Genomic DNA, 21,004 nt, shown 5'->3' on the forward strand with positions numbered 1-21,004 from the left:
GTCAGCCCAGAAACAACAAAAAACTGACAGCAAAGCTGAGTAAAACAAGAAATCAGAAAGGAGTCAGGCTGGCCGGAGCATCAGGGACAACAAGGGCAGAAGATCCTGGGAGAAAAATGAAGAGCAAACTAAGTTAACGTGGCTGTGATGAGAAGCTGAGAAGGTGAACATGAAGACTGAGTGTTACCTGGACGAGCTGATACAGGAGTGAGTGAGTGGTTATCTGAGTAATCTGCTGCAGGTGAGCAGGTGGAGGGGAAACCAGGTAACAGGGTTTCTCAGGCCAGCCTGCAGGGGAAAAGATAAGCAGACACACCCACAAACACACCCACTCATGCAGACAGACAGACATAGAACAGGAGGGGAAACGGGACGAGAGGCATTTTATAAACATCCTATAGCAGATCATTCTAACCTATAATATTGACAGTACGTGGATTAAAAAAAAAAAAAAATCACCAGAGCTCAGTATTCGTCGTCGTCGTCATTCTCAGAGTCGTCACTTGTTTGACCCAGTTCCATGTAATCCTTCTCCAGACAGGCCAGGTCCTCTCTGGCCTCTGCAAACTCCCCCTCCTCCATCCCTTCACCCACGTACCAGTGAACGAAGGCGCGCTTCGCGTACATGAGGTCGAACTTGTGGTCCAGGCGAGACCAGGCCTCTGCGATGGCGGTGGTGTTGCTCAGCATACACACGGCTCTCTGGACTTTGGCCAGGTCTCCACCAGGGACGGCAGTCGGGGGCTGGAAATTGATCCCTACCTGTCGACGCAAAGGGAAACGATCAGGAAGTGGACGACGCGTCTCGTCCTCGCGCTGTCGTCGTCGTCTCCACTCACCTTGAAACCGGTGGGACACCAGTCGACAAACTGAACGGAGCGTCTGGTTTTCACGCTGGCGATGGCGCTGTTCACGTCCTTGGGGACGACGTCGCCGCGGTACAGCATGCAGCACGCCATGTACTTGCCGCAGCGCGGGTCGCACTTGACCATTTGGTTGCTCGGCTCGAAGCAGGCGCTGGTGATCTCGGACACGGTCAGCTGCTCGTGGTGGGCCTTCTCTGCCGAGATGATGGGCGAGTACGTGACCAGCGGGAAGTGGATGCGCGGAAACGGCACCAGGTTCGTCTGGAACTCCATCAGGTCCACGTTGAGGGAGCCTTCGAAACGGAGCGAGGCGGTGATGGAGGAGACGATCTGACCGACCAAGCGGTTGAGGTTGACGTAACCCGGACTCTCGATTTCCATGTTGCGGCGACATATGTCGTAGATGGCCTCGTTGTCCACCATGAAGGCGCAGTCGGAGTGTTCTAAGGTGGTGTGGGTGGTGAGGACGGCGTTGTAGGGCTCCACCACAGCCGTGGACACGTGAGGAGCTGGGTACACGGCAAACTCCAACTTGGATTTCTTGCCGTAGTCGACTGACAGACGCTCCATCAGCAGCGAGGTGAAGCCAGAGCCGGTGCCACCGCCAAAGCTGTGGAAGACGAGGAAACCCTGCAGGCCAGAGCACTGGTCCGTCTGATGAGAGGGACGAGAAATGACAGGACGACATGCTATAAAAAAGCAAGAGAAACGTTTCAATTCAATTTGTAAAGCGCCAAATCACAACGCTGTACATAGACGGCATCATGCAGAGCAGATAAACACGGACAATGGAGAGATAAAAACTCCTCTCTAGACTCAAGACTCTAGATGTGCAGCCATCTGCCTCGCCCGGTTGGGGTGAAAGGAAAGACGTTCGCAAAACAAACTCCTGTTGTGAAGCCTCAACATTTGCGATTTTGCCCGGCGCCGTGTTAGTTAGTTAGAAAATCACAGATGTCAGCCACAAGCAGGCAGGGATTGAGTGAGTCTAGCTGTCAATCACACTGGTTAGTGGCACATTCAGGGGTCGTACCAAGTTAGTTAACCCCGACAAGATTAACATCCCCTGCTGCGGGAGTGTGCGTGCGTTCAGCGAGGCGGAGGCGGGGTTTCAATTTCGATGGTATGAAAATAATAATATGTGGATTATTTAATGCATCATTTTATTGTCGTACTGCTACATTTGGATGTATCTTTTTTTTACGTACATATTCTATTTTGCGAGCATCTTTCTATATATATATATATAAAACAGATAACTTTGACATGAACGTCACGAACGTCACGTACCAAATTCATAAATGTTATTAAGCATCATCAGATGATCACATTTTTTAAAATGTTAAAATTTTACGACTGGGCTTTTAATTTAGAATGAGAATGATATGTTCTTTGTGTCCCTGTTGTTTTTAATTGCTGTTTTATTGTTTCTTTTATTCAACTTTCATCACAGACCATTTTCCCGATGCGCTCCATGACGTCGTCGATGATGTCTTTGCCCACGGTGTAATGACCGCGGGCGTAGTTGTTGGCCGCATCCTCTTTTCCAGAGATCAGCTGCTCGGGATGGAAGAGATCTTTGTATCTGCCGACCCTCACTTCATCTGAAACAAAAGATGTTTAGAGTGTTAGTGAGAGCAAGAAAAACTCAGAAACCAGACCATATTTACATCAACATGCAAACACAACATGCGTGAATACCTTATTTATTATTACACTTATTACAAAGGTGTCAAACTCATTTTCTCTGAGGGCCACATCAGCATAATGGTTCCCCTCAAAGGGCCAGATGCAACTGTCATACATAATAAATGTAACCAAATATAATGTATAATAAAGGTAACTACTCTGTAGTAACCTTTACTTTCTGTATTTATGACTTATTCAAGTTACAAATATGATGCATTATAGATGTAACCCGGTCCACGATGCTGTTTCTTGACAAAAAAGTCTGTATCGAGTGATTTCTTCAGCCACAATAAAACTAGCTTTTACTGCTGCATTGTTTTCTGTTTGTGGCTTTAGTGAACACATTCTGCTGCGATCACACTCTCAATCTCTATTTCACTCGTCACGTGACGCATATTACGATACACTGCGATCTAGTGGCGGGATGCCGTCACTTTGCAGGTAATGCAATCGCCGTGCATTATGGGAAATGTAGTTTATAGTAGTCGACGCACGCCTTAAAGCAGCATAGACCTATTTTAAGAGATTTTTAAGACCAATTAATCACTCACGGGCCACATAAAATGATAATGGTGCAGCTTTATAAAGCACAATATAAGAAAGTATATAACTAGTAAATATGTAAATATAAGGTTTTTTAGACAAATCATCATTATTGTAATTATTAATTAATAATAGAACAAAAACATGAAACAGAAAATGTGATAATGTACAAGACAAATTTGAATTTATTTTCATAAAATCAATGCTTTTTTATTTTGACAACTCCTGGATGAGCGGAGGGGAATTGTTGCCGGTTCAAATCCCTGCCAGGGCAAAGGCCAGGGTACCCGTGAGCAAGGTACCTAATCCTTATTGCTCACTGTAAAAATAATCTTATAACTTCTGTCATGAACTTAAATGCAATAAAAACAATAAACTGTTTTATCTGAACTTTTATTTTGCCTTACAAAATAAAAGCATGAAGGACACTTAAATCAATACATTTAATGTATTTAACTCCTTCATTGAAACTATATTAATGTTTCTATATAAAGAAATCAAAGGTGTTCACCTGCTAAAATCAATTAAACCCTCATTCAGATTAGATTACTGTTTGTATAAAACACCTCTGTAAATGTTAGCTGCATTGAATAAAGGAGTCACGGCTGCACTCGTTGCTTAGATACAGACGCTTGTTTCCCTTTAACATTTAACTGTGACTGATGGAGAGGAAATCACGTCACACTCAAACTGGACTGGAACACTAATAAAAGACATAAGAGATAAGCAGAGCAGTGAAAGACAAACAAACACAGGTGTCCAGGTGTAGTACACTCACCCACCACCGTGGGCTCCAGATCCACATATAAAGCTCGTGGACTGTGACGCCCTCGACTCCCAGTGCTGAAGAAAGTGCTGAGCGGCTCTTCACGTGAGTTTGGTTGAGCGTGACCGTCCGGGAACGTGCCGTCAGGAGCGATGCCGTGCTCCAGGCAGAAGAGCTCCCAGCAGGCGTTTCCCGTCTGCACTCCTGCCTGACCCACGTGGATGGAGATGCACTCTCTCTGTGCACAAGGACAACAAAAGTCATGATCACTACCAGAGCTGCAAAGTCACCTTTTCTTCAACATCCCTCCATCCATCCATTATCTACCGCTTTATCCTGCACTGGAGGGTCGCGGGGGGGAACTGTGAGGTTCACCTTTGACACTTCATGGTCCACATATAGAGACAAACAACCATTCACTCTCATTTTCTCCCACATTATTGGAAAATTATAACCCATTTTCTCACAAAAAAACCAGAAGGAAAATAAATATGAAATAAATGAAAAGACAAAAGAGGAGCATCTGAAATTTACAGTGAAGTTTTAGACTAAGCAAAAATAATATTAAAATTTGATTCATATTTACTGAATTTCATACATAATCCATTTGGGTAGTAGTGTATCTATTTTTAGTGTATTTATTTTTTCTCTACCGGCAATTTTATAAGGTTGTATTTGAGCCACAAATACTCCATATTACAAAAAACTAAAACTAATAAAAAAATAAAAAAATAAAACTAAGCATTTAGATCAGGGGTTCTCAAAGTTTTGATACCTGAGGGTCAATTTAGGAACCCAACGTTGGACTGAGGGTCGCTAAAGAAAAAAAAAAAGGAAAAAAACCCAGAAATAAATCCCATTTGTAATCATTTTAATGACCAGGTTGCAGTTCTACAGTTTACACTTATTGGTCTGTATCCAGTAATGTCCAATAAACATTTAACAAGCTTAGTCGCTCCTGGATTAAAACTATAAACTGTAATTCATTGCGGGGACGCCAGAAATGTCTCTGCGGGCCGACATTGGCCCCCGGGCCGCACTTTGAGAACCAATGATTTAGACAAAAAATAAATAAAACTGATAAGAACTAGCAAACCCGTTTTAAATATGAATTGAAACAAACTAATATTAAAAACAAAGAGTCAAAAAAATCCAAAACTATTATTACCTTGTACTTTATTTATATTTCTAGCAACTTTTACTCCACTATTACGTTTACTATTTTTGTTACTCGTTACTACCAAATAAAACCAGAAGAAGAAGAGTTATGGTCTGTATTTATACAGAGCTTTTCTAGTCTTGATGAGCTGCTTTATGCCACGCTCTTAGAAATAAGGGTTCCAAAAGGGTTCTTCTACAAGGGTTTTTGGTGGAAGCCTCCAAAAGGGTTTTTGGCTCCAGGTAGAACCTTTTTATAAAGGTTCTACCTGGAGCCAAAAAGGGTTCTCCTATGAGGACAAGCCAAAGAACCTTATATGGTTCTACTTTGGACTCTTATTTCTAAGAGTGTACAGTTTTACCATTCACTCATTCACACTCTTCAAAATGGGGTTAATTGTCTTGCTCAAGGACACATGTAGACTAGCAGAGACAGGAGTTGAACCCACAACCTTCCAATTGAAAGACAACCTAGCCTACCACTGAGCCAAAATGACTTGATACTTAAGTACAGTAAATGTCATATACCGACTTTCACTTGATAGACTTTTAGTAATATTATAAAAAGTGACCTCAACTTGTACCAAAGTCATTTTCTGGTAAAGATACTTTTACTCAAGTTTCCCTTTAATCTACTTTATTTATAGGAGTGCAAACACGTCTGGTGATACACTCACTCCATTGTCCATCACACTTTTTTTTAATTGCCGAGCGTAAACAAAAACAGGAGCGGATTATTTCACTTCACTGTTGCTTCTTCCAAGTGTTTCCAACAAACGTGTTTGAACACGTTGAGAATTTCAGCTTTTGTTCTACCTGAAAGGAAAACATGAATTTCCCCCTCAAGATGATTTTTAGCCACTGAGTGACATCTGTTATACATGAGTGGATTAAAGTCTAGAATATGAATTATACTTTAAACAAACAAACAAAGGATTATAAACAATAGGATCTTTAAGATGTAATATGACAGTAATGACAATGGTTTGAGCTCCTCTCCCCTCATCAATCTCATGAAGAAAAAAACATGCAAAGACAAAGATGCTCATATTAACACAATCAATAAGAAATGTACATTTTCTTACCATGTTGCTGATGCAGATGATAGAGAACAGATCCAGGAAACAAAGTCAAGTGTCAACACAGCTCTGCTCCGTCTGTCCCTGCTGCTGCTGCTGCTTTTATACCTGCACACGGGTTCAGTCACTGCTGCGTCGTCGTCGTCTCACAGTGAAGCTGGATTTGACTGAGGAAGGTGTCGATCGATGGGGGGAGGAGGGATGAAAAAAAAGAAAAAAGGTGATGGTTTTTCTGCAACTGAAGTCAACTCCTCCTCCTTAAAACCTCCTTTTTGTTTGACAGTTGTTGCTGCCTCTCAGGTTTATCACCTCACAGTGTCAGGGAGGCACCAACAAGCTGTGGGATCAAATGGTAAATAATAATAACTGTTGAGATCAGATTGGAGCAAAGAGAACAGACAAAACAAAGGTCAGCAGATGTTTTCATCCTTAGACAAAAAACAAATCTGAATATGACAAAATGTTCACCTTTATTAAAAAAAGACATAGTGGGACTTTGGTGAATGAAACCAGTAAATTTTGGTGGCATGCACGGAAATTCAGCTTTTTCGCATGATGCTAATATAGATGATGAAGTCATACAGCGAGGGTTTTTTTTTTTTTTTGCTCTGTGTCTCAAATGAACCACAGAGAAAAATAACAATCGTCACTGTTCAGGATTTATTCACTTTCCAGGAAAAAGTGATGCTCGTGTCTTTTCGTGAACATGCTGAAATGATAAGCTGAGGAAAAACAAAACAAAACAAAAACAAATCACATGCTTCTCATTCTGTGATTCTTCAATTCTGCAAAAAAAAACAAAAAAAACAGGACAAAATAAAGTCAACTGGTATAATTCAGTCGTTCTCAAAAACAATATTAATCTCTAAATATACTGTATATTCTGTGTGCGACAATAAGAAATAAACTCTGTGTTATAAAGTGATTGGAATCTAAAAGCACTGTACAAAAAAGAGTGGTTGGATTATTGACCCATGAATGACCTCGCAAATGTCAAATGAGTCGAGACGATGTACTGTGAACACGCGTCAAAGTCAGATGGGAGGCAACATGGATGTCCGCCAGAGTCATAAGGCATATAGCAGCAACTGGAGTCTGAACTGTGCTCCAATGTTTTCTGATCATGAGTAAAAATATATTGCACTTTGAAAACAAACTAAAAAAAAAATAATCTCACAGGTAAAGACAGCAACATGTACCACCGAATGAGAGTCATGCAAGTGGTGATGATGGGCTCGCGGAAGCCTCTTTTCCCGCTGAAGTCGACCTTCTCTCTGTCGTACGGTCCCAACTGCAGAGACGACAACCGTCCAGACGAGGCGGACGCCCAAACTGCTGCACGCGCGCCGTATTCCGGCGAACAAAACACCTTCCCTTTGTGGCTCAGGTTACAAAGTCTTAGCTGCATGTGTCCTCCTGTCTGCTTTTCCATCTCGCGGGGGTTTTTCTTTTTTTGCGGAAAAAAGATCACTTCTCTCGTAGAACACAGACGCCTGCGTCGCACCGCTGCGTCGCCATCGACGTGACGACCTCCCAGGAGTCGATGACCGGGTCGTAACATTCGATACTGCTGAGCAGAGAGTTCCCGTCGTATCTAAGGGAGATGATGACAGAGGACGTGAGAGACTTTAACAACCGACGCCATTTCACAAAGGGATCTTAAACATGGTGAGAAGTTAGAAGACACTGGAAGAGCCATGAGCACGACGTCCGACACAAGAATCAAACCGCACAATTCCGAACTGTAGATATACATATCATGCAAAATCAACTTTTTAATCATTTAAATACTTATATTTGGGTCTCTGGAGGCCCTATGAGTATGCAGGGTTAGGGTTAGTGTAAAAAAAAGACGACTCAGTCATGTTTTTCCGCCTCAGTCTAAATATTGTTGTCTCGTGGAGCTCCGCTTTGACCCTAAAAAACTTCCAGACTCAGAGGATTTACATTTTATATACAGGGTCTCTGCAGGTTTCAACAAGTCAAATTTAAGACTTTTTAAGACGTTTTTAACACCAAAATGAAAACAATTCAAGAACCATTTCAAATCCATACTGGCAAAAAAGTACAAAAGACATGAAGGAAAACTGTAGCCACAAATCGTTGAACTTGCAATTCGGCTTAGCTGTGGGCTTTCATCAAGTTTTCTCCGCTGCTATGCTAAGCTAAGCTAAGCTGTAACACACGGCGGCGCGCGCACAGCACACTAGCTAGTGCTGCTGGATAAATTCTCTCACAGATGACCTACTTTAGTTCCGTGTTGTAGTTTTGTTATCGCATCCTCAAAAATAGAAACATTTCAAAGCGAGACTGAAGTTTATGCATGTTTTAAATAAATGTAACGTTAATAGATTGTTAAGACCTTTCAAAATTGTATTTAAGACCTTTTATGAGATTTTAATTAATTAAAAAAAACATTAAATTATTTAATTAAATTCAAATGATTGGATTTAAGACCCCGCGGATACCCTGCATATATGACGGCAATGTGCCGGCTAGAGTCGGCATACGATGGCTTTTCCAAATGCTAACTGATGTTAGCTCCCGGAGCCTCAGTGACAATGACATAGTTTCCTGTGTCTCATTTGCATTTAAAGAGACAGACACTCAAAGGCGAGCGTTCTGAACAGGGCTGTTTTGGTGGTTGAACTGCTGTGGTGCTTCATCCAAATTAATGTATTTTGACCAAAGCATGTCACAGACATGTTCATTAGGACACCAGGGAACTAGGTTCACTTGGAGAAATAGGGTATAATATGTCTACTTTAAAAAAAAAAACATTAAAACATTAAAAACTGAACTGAGTCTGGTGTATTTAGCGATAGCACTGTTGAAAGCCAGCAATCGTGAGCCGAGAAACAGCTGTATTTTAGTTCAGTGCTCCCGACTAATCTTTTTAATTAACTGATTCTAATGAGTCACTACACAGTTTTGTGGAGCTGTGGTGTGACGACTCCGCCCACATTGAGGAGTTATTGAAAATTATTAACTATAATAATGGACAACGAACCAAACCATGTAGAGTCAAGCCGTGCCTTGCTACGACGGTATAGTGGCAAAGCGCCAACAGGTGGTGGAAGATGGCCAACATAAAGCAAGGCCTTGCCAAAAGTACACGCTTAAGGCTTATACTAAGGCTACGAAATCATTATACACTCACTCATTTATGGGCAGTATCTTTAGTTTCTCTCCAACATCTTACAAAGCAGTAACTTATCAGATACAATGACTATATATGTCATGAATATAAATGTTAGTGGTATATAATTATACTGTTGTTTCTTTATGCTTATTACTTGACTGCAAAGCACCACAGTAAATCTGCTTTATTTGATCCCGTCGAGCCTGGCAATTTTACTGCTTGATGAAACATGATGCGACACGTTAATGATTATTTGTACAAAAGAAAAAAAAAATCTGCAATAAAAACAAAAACACCTGTGTTGGTGAGGGCGTGTTGCTTCACATTCAGGTGGGAAACCTAATCTAAAACATCCAGTTTGAGCAACAGACATACGAGTTGTCAGCTGCCAAAACACATTGCACAACAATTTATGGATTTTAACATTTAAGATTGTGGGAAAGTTGCTCGCAATCGTTTTAAATTTCAGCGCAACAGTTGACTGGCATCAGGACTCTTTGGGTGAATTCCAATTCCTCGCTTAACCCTCAATCTTAGTCCTCAATCTCATAAATGTTCTCCCTCTAGTGCAAGTGCTGTCCCGATTCTCAGAAAAATTAAGTTGAGGGTCAAGTTTAAGGGCTGTATCGCCCTCAATATTGAGATTTTCCGAGACCACCCTTGGGAGCAAGGGCTACCCAGAATGCATTGCGTGTTTTCACATAAGAAAAAAGGACGTCGAAAGCAACGAAGCGAGTGCGATACAATTTGAGTATTTTCTTTGTTAATAGAGATATAAAAATGATGAAAACCATTGTATTATCTTAGTTTAGGCCCAAATTATGGATTACTGGCGTCATTGTTGCGTAAAATTTATTTTTATTTTACGATCTTTTGTCAATAGTCGGCCGGTGTGGTTTACTTTTCAATAAGTCGTGGTGTGTGGTAACTGTCAGCTGAATATTTGTATGAGTATCATCTTATAACTAACTGACAACCTAATAACTTGACTGAAATCAAAAATAATAAATAAATAATCCTGACGTAAATGTGTTCTTCTTCTTCTTTGGAGTTGACAGACTGGACACAGCTTTCACATTATTCTGCCCCCTACAGTCTAAAGACGTATCTGCATTTAAGGGGTGTCCCATTTCTAAGTGACAAAATAACCCTCAACACTTGGTTTTGAGGCCAGTTAAGATTAAGGGTTGAGCTTGAGGGTTAAGATAGGAATTGGAATTGGCCCTAAATCTTTTACCCTGCGATGGCGTAGAGACGTCCTCGAAGAACGGTCGCTCCCACGTAACATCGAGGAGTGGTCATACTGGCGACAGTGGTCCAATAGTCTGTTCTGATGTTGTAGACCTCGACAGAATCGAGGTGGGAAACGCCATCAAAGCCTCCCACCACGTAGATGTGGTCATTGAGTAAAGCCACACCAGCTCCTGCAGACAGAACAAAAGTCTCAGATAAACAGAGACATGCACATTGTCGTCTTTTATCACTTGTCTGTCTCTTGTCTCACTTACCTGACCTCTTGGTGGCCATGGGAGTCACACTTGTCCAGTGGCCAGTGTGTGGGTCATACCGCTCAACTGAATTCAAGATATTCAGTCCGTCGTATCCACCTGGGAGGAAATATTAGGTCAGTTATAAAGATTGAATAACTGCTTAAACTGCAGTTGCTTCTTCACTTACTAACTAAAGAGATCAGCTCATCTGATGCATCTGTTATTCCCTTAATTACAGCGCTAAAGCGTCTTCTAAAGACAGAATGAGACCACAGAGTAAAAACAATGAAAAGTGCGCTCTTAGAGTCTGTCAACAGCTTACCCTGTATTTCATCACGACAGTACTCGATCCTCGTCATAAAAATCATTATTTATGTGTCATATATGGATGTGGGGATAAAACTGCGCATAGATAAATTATCCATTCTGCGTTGGATACGTAGGGTCCGCTTACAGTGGCGAACAATGCAGGAAATGTACTGACATTGACTTTAGTGATGTCAGTACACACAGTCCCAGCCATAACGACAAAAATTAGATTTAAAAAAAAAATAAATAAAATAAAATAAATGTTACAAAATTGGCACAATAATTGATTTCAGTTTTTCAGTTTTTTTCCATTTGAGTTACTTGCCCTTACTTCATGAGTCACCATTATCTTCCTTCAAAAAGCCTCAGAATGCCCCATTTTTACCTCAAATTTTTAAAAACTGCAAGACCAGCAATTTTTTATTTTTTTGGGGGAAAAAAAAAATCCTAGCTAAAAGCCTGCTGAGGAGGACCACAAAAACATGACTGAGTCATCTTTTTTCACACTTTGCCTACTCATAGGGCCTCCAGAGTCCCAAATATAAGTATTAAAATGTTTAAAAAGTTGATTTGGCATAATATGTCCCCTTTAATAAAGATCATAACTCGATTGAGGGCCACACAGCGGTGTATTGGCTTGTGGCTGTTGCCTTACAGCAAGAAGACCCAGGTTCGTGACCCGGGATGACTGAGGCCCTGAGGGTAGTTGGCATGTTCTCCCCGTGTGAACGTGCAGAGACACATAAATTGCCCTGAGGTGCGAATGCGAGAGTGAATGTTTGTTTGTCCCACTCTGTGTGTTGATGTTTGTGTGCGATGGACAGGCAAAATATCCAGGATGTTCCCTGCCTGTCTTTCACCCTGTGTCAGCTGGGATTAGCTCCAGCTCCCAGTGACACTCATGTGGAGGATAAATAACCAAGGTATGAACAAATAATTGATGCTAACTGTGGAATTGAGACAAGGAACTGGAGCTGAGGTCTCCATTTTGGCACGTTCAGACTTAAACGCTAGCCTGATATTTTTAACTCAATTGGATACAGCTGGAATTTCAGTCCAGTGTAAACAGCAGACATGTCTGGACCAGAATTCATGCTTTTTTTTTTTTAAAGGAAGAAAAAAGAAAAGAAAATTAGAGTAATGTTGATGTAGCCACAGTATTACAGGGAATAGTAGGACTCGTTTGGTCTTCTCACACTGCCAGGCTAAGAAAAAGGTCACACACTCTAATATTTAGCTTGGTGCCTACCACACATGCCTGTGGGGGCAGTGTTGTGATTTGCGGTTGCTTCGGTTTGGTCTGATCTACACGCAACAACGTGCCCAAAAACACTGAGAACAGCCGACTATAAATACACCGAATGACCAGGTTTTTAGGACATAATCCGACAAACGCCAAGATTCAGGGTTCAGATTGTGAAAGAATGGTTCAGGGACCAGAGTCATTTTTTTTTTTTTCAGTCCAGACCTTAGCTCCACTAAGACTTTTGGGATCTGCTGAAAAAACTGGCCAGCACAAATAGAAGATTTTGGTGAAAAAAGGATTACAACTGTGAACTTAATTACATGCGATGTTGCATAAGCTTTTCAGAGAAATAAAATGTAAATTTGAGTGTGACTTTTTTTTTTTATTTGGGTCTATGCAATCCATTAGATAAAGATACAAAATATAAGTAGAAACTATTTGGATATCAATTAATTAATTAATTAATTAATTAATTAATCAAATGTGAAACATTGATATTGAACTAAAAGAATCATTTTAATGTTGAACTGTGAAGTAAAACTGAATGTCTTCAAGTTTAAAACTATTAACTAACATGAATAGATCAGTTATGGCAATAATCTACTGATAAAAAATTAAAAACTATAATCCATACCTAGACAGTATATAAGTCCACTGGCCACCACCAGGCCAGCTCCTTCTCTAGCCGTCTGCATATCTCCCAGCATGCTCCACTGATCGATGTTTGGGTCATATCGTTCCATGCTGGTGTGACGCCTGCTGCCATCGAATCCTCCAGCAACATAAATCATGTCTGTGCAGACCGAGAAAACACATTTGTACAGTTACAGTGACATTCACCCAGGAAAGGAAAAAGTAATGGCATGAAAAAAAAAAACCAAAAAATCTCCCTCACCTCCCAGTGTTGTGGCCCCTGCGAGGCCACGCCGCACATTCATGGTGGCGACCGTGTACCAAACGCCGTCCTCGTCCGCCGTGTAGTCCAGACACTCCACGGAACTGAGCCTCGACCGACCGTCGTAGCCTCCGATCACATAGACCCGGTCGTGGAGAGACACCGTGGCAACGTAACGCCTTTTCCGCGCAATGTTCTGCTCAAGACACATTTATCCGTGTTCATCAAATTCAGTGATGTAAGACGAAGTTCTCAGGTTTCTGATACTTACAGGGAGGAAGCTCCATTCTTGCGTTTTTGGATCGTATTTCTCAACTACGTCTATCGGTGATTGTTGGCTGCCAAACCCTCCAATAACCAGCAGGACTTCTTTGGCACCTGGGAAAAAAAGAAGACATAAGTCAGTTTTCACATCAAGAAAAGGAGTGGATTACAAAGATATTTAAAGAACTGCATATCTACACTACCGTTCAAAAGTTTGGGGTCACTTAGAAATGTCCTTATCTTTGAAGGAAAATCACTTTTTTTTCAATGAATATAACATTAAATGAATCATAAATGCACTCTATACATTGTTAATGTGGTAAACGACTATTCTAGCTGCAAACGTCTGGTTTTTAATGGAATATGTACATAGGTGTATAGAGGCACATTTACAATGTTCTAATGGTACATTGTGTTTGCTAATGGTGTTAGAAGACTATTGATGATTAGAAAACCCTTGTGCAATGATGTTAGCACAGCTGAAAACAGTTTTGCTGGTTCTTTGACAAAAGCAACACAATTATTTTGAATAAAAATCATTATTTCTCATCTTATCAATGTCTTGACTATATTTTGTATTCATTTTGCAACTCTTCTGATGAATAAAAGTGCAACTTTTAATGGAAAACACAAAAAAATATAGGTATGTATAGGTGACCCCAAACTTTTGAACGGTAGTGTACATTTAAATGCATTAGTTTTTTTTTTTTTTACAATTGATACACATACTTGCACTGGTCTACTGTACAAACCCTAACACCTTTGAGTGTTTTCACTGAGCTGAATAAAAAAAAAAGAAGATCCCACCTAGTCTGGCTTGTGTGCGTGGGCCCTGCATTTCACTCCTCAGCTCCGGTCTCAAGTGGAATTTCTTGGCCTCATCGACGAGGTCCCGGCAAGGCAAGCTGCATCGAATGAGGGGCTAAAACGTGCCAAAACATACTTAATTATGATGTTAAGTGTAATAAAGATGTCAACAGGTATTCTTTTATTAGAAGTGCAATTACACAAAAACCCTGTTGGCTCACCTCGGCATCGATGACATCTGTGATGTAGCGCGGAGTCAGCAGCGGCATTCGGACGAACTCGAGTAAGTCTGGCAGATACGACTCTCGCTCTTTTCTGTTGTGTTTGACCCAGTTTAACACCGCTTCAAATACGGGCTCCTCAGAGTCCACCTTCGTACAGACAGCAGGCACAGTGAGAGGAATTACAGCTGTGTTTAAGACATAAATCCACAGAATGATTTAACAGTTGGCTCACGGCTCCTGTTGCAGATGTTGTGCAATATTCATTAGCGATGCAACCACTGTAGCTGAGCCCCTATATATTAAAGTAGACTTATTATACCCTATTTGTCCAAGTTAACCTTGTTCCCTGGTGTCCTAATGAACATTCTTTGGTCAAAATACTTTAAGGATGGAGCACCACAGCAGTTCAATCACTCTGCCAAAACAGCCCTGCTCAGAACACTCGTTTTTGAGCGCCTGTCTCTTTAAATGCAAATGGATACTACGCCAGCGTCTCTGAAGCTCAGGCAGCTAACAGCAGTTAGCATTTGGAAAAGTCATAATTTTCCAACTCTCGCCGGTACATTACCGTCATATATAAAATGTATCTACTGGACACGTAAATCCTCTGAGGCTGGAAGTTTGTGTAGAACTCTGTGCTGCACTGTGGAGCCAAGAATAGAACACGCTGTGGACTTACGCTCTTCCGGATACTATTGCCCTCGTCAGCACTCTCGTGTTTTTTAGGGACAAAGCGGAGCGCCAAGAGACAACAATTCCAGGAATGTCTCATTGTGACGTAACAATGAGCGCGGAAGTCAACATTGTGTGTTTTATCTCCTGTACTTAGACTGAGGCGGACCCAAAAACATGAATGAGTCATCTTTTTTAATATAAGTAATAAAATTATTAAAAAGTTGATTTTGTATAATATTTCTATAATATTTTAATTGTAAAAGTCTGTAAAATGACGTGAAGACAAGAGTTTACAGAGGGCAATTTATGTGCGAATATGGTTTACATCTTAGACTTGGTTTTAAAAAAACAGGAAAAAACATTGACAATCTATAAATCATTGTTAGATAATAACTGTGTTTAGTTGTGAATAGGAATTTCCTGAGCATGAAGGTAAAACTTCACACACGTGAGTGGAACTGCAGGGCAACACAGCGACTGAGGAAACAGCAGGTTGTTACTCGCTATTCACACTTTTTCCACACTCGGGTGTTTGAAAGACAGTGGAGAAACTGAAAATGGAGCTCAATTCACAATATTTATGTAAAAACAACTGCCACCGCCTCTCTGTGTCTGTGTGATAAGCCACGCACACGAGTGAACCACTCTGCTTCTGATTGGTTAGATGACTTATCAGAGTCAGCCGATCATACAGAGTAGAGTCGGCAAATAACTGTGAGTGGCTTCAGATAAGTTTACTTTTACCAGAATTCAATGACACCAGATCACCCTCCGCTAAGCACTTCATAATATTAAAAAAAAAGAAGCTCATGACATGGGAGTTTTCCTACCTGGATTTCATCACACTTGATGAGTTTCTCCACTTCTGTCTGGCTGAGCAGCATGAACTCCTCGTGCTGGACCACCTCAGAGAAATGCTTTTGGGAAAAAAGCTCAGCCGCCTGCATCAGGTCAAGGCAATTGTGAGTTTCGGCAAAGTCGCGAATACCCAGACAGTTGGAGGGATCGAGCTGACTCTCCAAAAAATCACAACATGCTCTTTTTACCCCTGAGAAAAGACAAATATCCAGTGTTATCGACAGTACATATACGCGTGTCACTCAAAGCCAGAAAAAGACATCCTTATGTGCACACTTTCAAATTAAAAGGTACAGCTGCTTCTCTCACGCCCACCTTTCAGCTGCAGCAGACACGCTGCTGGGAGAAGCTCTTGTACATTCTCCACTGTAACCAGGACTGTCTCTGTGTAGACAAAGTCCAACAGGATCTCCATCGTCGATGCAGTGAGCCCCTGAATGTCCACAAAAGATTTCCCCTTCTCTGCAAGCTACAGCACCACAACGACAGGGAACATGCCATTAAGGATTTACCTTAAAGAATTAAGTATTTAGCTGGGTCTTAAAAACTCAAGAGAAAGGCCAAAGAGGACAAGAAAATTATATAAGAATACAAAAAAGTATTCTCTTGTTTTATTAAAGGTGCCATATGTAAGAATGTGGCCAAAAACAGTTACTACATTCAAATTCAAAATACAGAGGTCTTTTAGGTTTCGTTTTTCTGACGTAACTGGCAACCCATGGTTGCTCGGAAGCTGAGACTCTACTGTCTGCAATGATTGGTAGACGGCGGTAGGTGGCGCCACATGCCAAAACATGATTTCAAAACATAAACATGATTTGCAGTATGCAAAATATTTTTTTTATGCAAATATTTTGTCTGTACTGTTGTTGTTGGTGACTTCAGTTTGTTATATGAACATTATTCCTGAGTCTCTGTGACATATTAGGAGGATTTTATGGCCAGTTGATTACATAATGCACCTTTAAGTGAAGCACGGCAAAAATAACCTGCTATATTTACACAACAAATAAAGACTTAAAGAGTTACCTCACTAGTGAACATGGCACAGAAGTAGTCACTGCAGGCAGCCAAGACAATTCGGTGAGCTGGAAAATCTGTGCTCTCCACCCTCAGGGTGATGTCGCAGAGTGTGTTGCTCTTGCGAAGGGAGTTCATTGCATTGAGGATGGATTTCGCATGGGAGTTGGTCATGATGTCTTTGGGTGCCATGACGCCTTGAGAATCCCTCAAGGATCTCAAACTACTCAAGGAATCTGAAATACACAAACAAAACCCATTGCAATCAGTGGGGGAGCATATTTTTTACACTATAATAACAGGCAGGGTTCCCACACATTGGTTGAAATCGAATTCAATTACTTTTCAAGGACTTTCCAGGACCAATTTCCTGTATGTGATAACACAGCTTAAGATGGGAGGTTGTAAGAGCCACTTCTCCCATTGTGTCCTCTTTTATTGATTTGCAACACACTACATCTGACCATGTGATGGTCCTTCTTGGGTAAGTCAGTCTTTGTCATTTTCTTTGGTGAGCCAGAGATCTTGGAATTTGTATTTCCCAGGCATCACATCATTTTGCTCTCTCTTGCTTCACGCCACTCACTCATAGTTCTACATGCAATCTCAGCAATTACGACTCGACATTGCATTGGCCTAGTCTACGTACATCATACAATGCAGGGTCCATGAAACAGTAGGTGGCGCCATAACAAATAAGACAGACATTTACCGAAATATCAACTAAGCTTCTTTCTCTCATTTTCAAGGATTTCAAGGACCAGTGGGAACCCAGAACATGAGAACAACAGTGCAACTATAAGAATAAGAATGTGTTGAGTGCCCCTATTGTCTTTTCCACCACACCTACTCTGCATGGGGGTCCTTTCTGGTAATGCAGCACTGAGAAATGCTTCCTATGCAGCAAAGAAAGAGCAATAACACACGTGATTATTAGCAGAGAATTTCAGAGGTGATAGATTGCCTTATTGTGTATGAATCAAGTGATGAGGAGCTCAAAAGAGGGAGCAGTGATCAAGAACGCAAGTATTTTGATAACCTGCCAATAATACACACAACTATTTCTCCATCCTGCCTACTTCAGCTTTAAATTTGAGACCGTCTTGTCATAACTTTATTCAGAGGGCCATTAACCAATAATGTTTAATGCAATGTAAGACTGGTTAGATTGGCAAAGAGGCACAATCCATCAAAAATGTTTGATATTTCCTTACAAATTACTTTCCATCATTTAAATATAAACAAATGTCTGTTAGATTCAAACCATGATCGAATACGTTCACACAATGATGAAAATGTGCACGCTCCACATGTTTCTCTGTATACTGGCAATTAGATCTCATGTTGCCAGGCAACATTCCTAGGCCGCACACAGGAAGTAATGTGTTTCCGGTCAAGACAGACAGAGGCAACAGCAACATTGCACTTACAAACACATTGAAGTGTAATTGAAAACACAAAAAAATGCCAACAAAAAAGCTTCAGAAGAGAACATACATCATTTCTGCTCACGAAGACCAAAGGGAAGCAGAAAAAGAACATCACCAACGACAAAAGCTTTACATAAAAATTAATCTTCAAAATGTGTTTTGATTAACTTAAATAATTACCACTTGTTTTGACTGAGCAATGTTTAAGTACTGGGCTCTTGGGAAACTTCCACCGCATTTTTACAAAGAAATACACTTAGTGATTCATTGTGTGTATAAATATCACATTGTATTGAATTGCCACCAAGCATAGGATACACTAGGGGAGGGTCAAAATATCAATTTGGTGATATATCATCGTCCTTCAAGGCGCAATCCAGGCATAGAATTGATACACTGGCACACATATCAACATTTTTATGAATAAATGAGGTAAGTAAACCAGGGGTCTCAAACTCAAATGACCTGGGGGCCAATGCACATCTATTGTGGTCAAGAGGGGGCCGACCTAGAGAACAAACAGTGGGAAAAAAAGTGTTCCCAATATTACATCATGATATCACACAGTTACTTAATAATACTATTTATGATGCAAAATGAATGTGTTAATATAAAAAACAGATATTTATTTTAAATTTAATTAATAATAGTGTGGACAACTGTAATTAAAATTAATACCAGGAGTCGTTTCGGTCACTGTCATTCGTGGCTCAGGCTCTAACAAGTGTGTTATTTATATATGTAATTGAATGTTGTATATGATACATTTAATAATGGGATAATTATGACCAAATGTCTTATTATTACCGTTTTAATAAACATTGCTAGCAAACATATTATATTCTGTCACCTAGCAGGCAGCTGTGCCTCAGCTACACACTCTTAATGGGGGGCCCCATGTAATCGATTGGGGGGGGCCGCCAGTTTGAGACCCCTGAAGTAAACAGTCTCTTACTCTCAGGTACACTGTGATTCCCCGCCCCTATGATTTGCATATAAATACATTTTAAGAGACCTAAAACCTCATTTTTGCACTGTTGACACTTCAATATCAGGCCTTTAGCAAGAACATGAGCTTTTAAAGCAGCGTTTTCTATTCTTACGTGAGTATTGCTAGTGGAACTTACCGTTGAAAGATTTGAATACTTTTTCCACCACTGGGAGGCATGAACTATAACTACACATTAGCTAGCAGGAGCCAACAACAGCTGAGGGCTAACGCTAATGCTACACAACAACAACAATAACAACAACAAAGACAACTAAGAAAACAGAGCCATAGAAAGTGGGCTGGTGGTCACAGAGAGACGACACACAAAGCGACACACACAGGAACACTTATGGTGAGTTTACAGTATACCTGTCGCTGCAGTGAGTCAAAAACGTCTAGGCTAAAGTTGCTGTGTCTGCTAAGCTAATGTCAGTGGCACCAGTTCTCGCTGTCAGTCAGAAACAAACCCACTGATCTACAGCTAATCCATGACGACCACTGTTAGGTCGCTGAGCGCGCGGCCTCCTCGAAGACACATACATACGTCTACGGTTTTACTCCTTCATGTTAGTCCTCATACGACTTTAGGTTAGCTAATTCGTGCACTGCACTGCAGCGGATCACATCGGCTGCACTGACTACACTGATAAACACACCATTACGTGCCTGTGCGTGCGCGCAACTCCTGTGCGTGCCGTGCGCGCTCCATGTGCGTTTTCAGTTCTGATATCAACCAGATGCGGCGCGACGGGGGGGCGGGGGGGGGGCATAATATGCCTGTGTACTATGATGAACACATGAGTCTGGGATCAGTATTTCCTACAAATATTACTGTTTTAAAAGTATAAATACTTATAGAAATCTTTACTCCACTACATTTGTTAAATAAATTGTGTACTTTTACTCCACTACATTTCCTCTAACTATCTTTGCTCCTTGTTTCTGCCAAATAAAATCAGAAGAAGAGTCGGTATTATGGTCTGTATTTAATAAAGCTTTTCTAGTCTTTATGAGCTGCTTCACACATTCACATGCTGCAACATGGGGTTACATGTCTTTTTCAAGGACACATATAGAAAATGTAGAAATTAGAATTGAACCCACAACCTTTCGGTTGAAAGACAACTCTCCCTACCACTGAGCTATCATGGCTCAAGAAAAATACTTTTGATTCTTAAGTACAGTAAATGTCATATTGACTTAAAAGTTACTTCTTGACCTTCTTCTGCTTCCTCTTCTTCTTCCTCAAGCTCCATCAGCAGGGCGCAACCGAGATGTGGTATTACTGCCATCTTGTGGTGTTACTTATTACTTATGGGCCTGCAAGATTAGTTTGAAAAAAACAAACAAAACAAAATGATAAACTTTGCCAGTCAAGATTATTCCATAGAAAAGTCAAAATTTGAAGTGTAAGTTAAAATTAAGGGATAAAAGAGATAAAAGGCAGAAATAGAGGGTCATACTGATCATTTTTAAACTCATGCTCATAAGAAAACAACATTATGAGCCATATTTATTTTTATTTTCCTGTGGATATTTTTACAGATACATT

The 21,004-nt window shown here is 40.8% G+C and overlaps 2 protein-coding genes across 4 annotated transcripts; both read right to left on the reverse strand.

Moving 5' to 3' along the window:
- On the reverse strand, positions 1 to 6,243 carry tuba5 (tubulin alpha 5). 2 transcript variants are annotated; one of them, XM_083894931.1, is made up of 7 exons: positions 6,108 to 6,243; positions 3,877 to 4,102; positions 2,322 to 2,470; positions 840 to 1,520; positions 460 to 762; positions 188 to 288; positions 1 to 105 (listed from the first exon to the last, which is right to left on the reverse strand). In XM_083894931.1, exons 1-5 carry the CDS (start codon positions 6,108 to 6,110, stop codon positions 466 to 468), a joined length of 1,356 nt encoding a protein of 451 aa, XP_083751057.1. In that variant the 5' UTR covers positions 6,111 to 6,243; the 3' UTR covers positions 1 to 105; positions 188 to 288; positions 460 to 465. The 2 variants fall into 2 exon arrangements, with proteins under 2 accessions (XP_083751057.1, XP_083751056.1); XM_083894930.1 differs by having other exon boundaries at positions 188 to 762.
- Positions 6,244 to 6,598: 355 nt separating this feature from the next.
- Positions 6,599 to 20,063, reverse strand: klhl12 (kelch-like family member 12). Of its 2 annotated transcripts, none has more exons than XM_083894582.1 (12): positions 19,589 to 20,063; positions 17,041 to 17,267; positions 16,327 to 16,480; positions 15,984 to 16,201; positions 14,476 to 14,625; positions 14,255 to 14,369; positions 13,455 to 13,561; positions 13,184 to 13,379; positions 12,923 to 13,081; positions 10,752 to 10,850; positions 10,481 to 10,667; positions 6,599 to 7,695 (listed from the first exon to the last, which is right to left on the reverse strand). In XM_083894582.1, the coding sequence occupies exons 1-12, from the start codon at positions 19,644 to 19,646 to the stop codon at positions 7,569 to 7,571; spliced, it is 1,797 nt and encodes a 598-aa protein (XP_083750708.1). In that variant the 5' UTR covers positions 19,647 to 20,063; the 3' UTR covers positions 6,599 to 7,568. The 2 variants fall into 2 exon arrangements, with proteins under 2 accessions (XP_083750708.1, XP_083750707.1); XM_083894581.1 differs by lacking the exon at positions 19,589 to 20,063 and adding an exon at positions 17,374 to 18,562.
- Between the last annotated feature and the right edge of the window lie 941 nt (positions 20,064 to 21,004).

The sequence above is a fragment of the Microchirus variegatus genome, assembly GCF_963457635.1.
Source record: "Microchirus variegatus genome assembly, chromosome: 9".
Lineage (NCBI taxonomy): Eukaryota > Metazoa > Chordata > Actinopteri > Pleuronectiformes > Soleidae > Microchirus > Microchirus variegatus.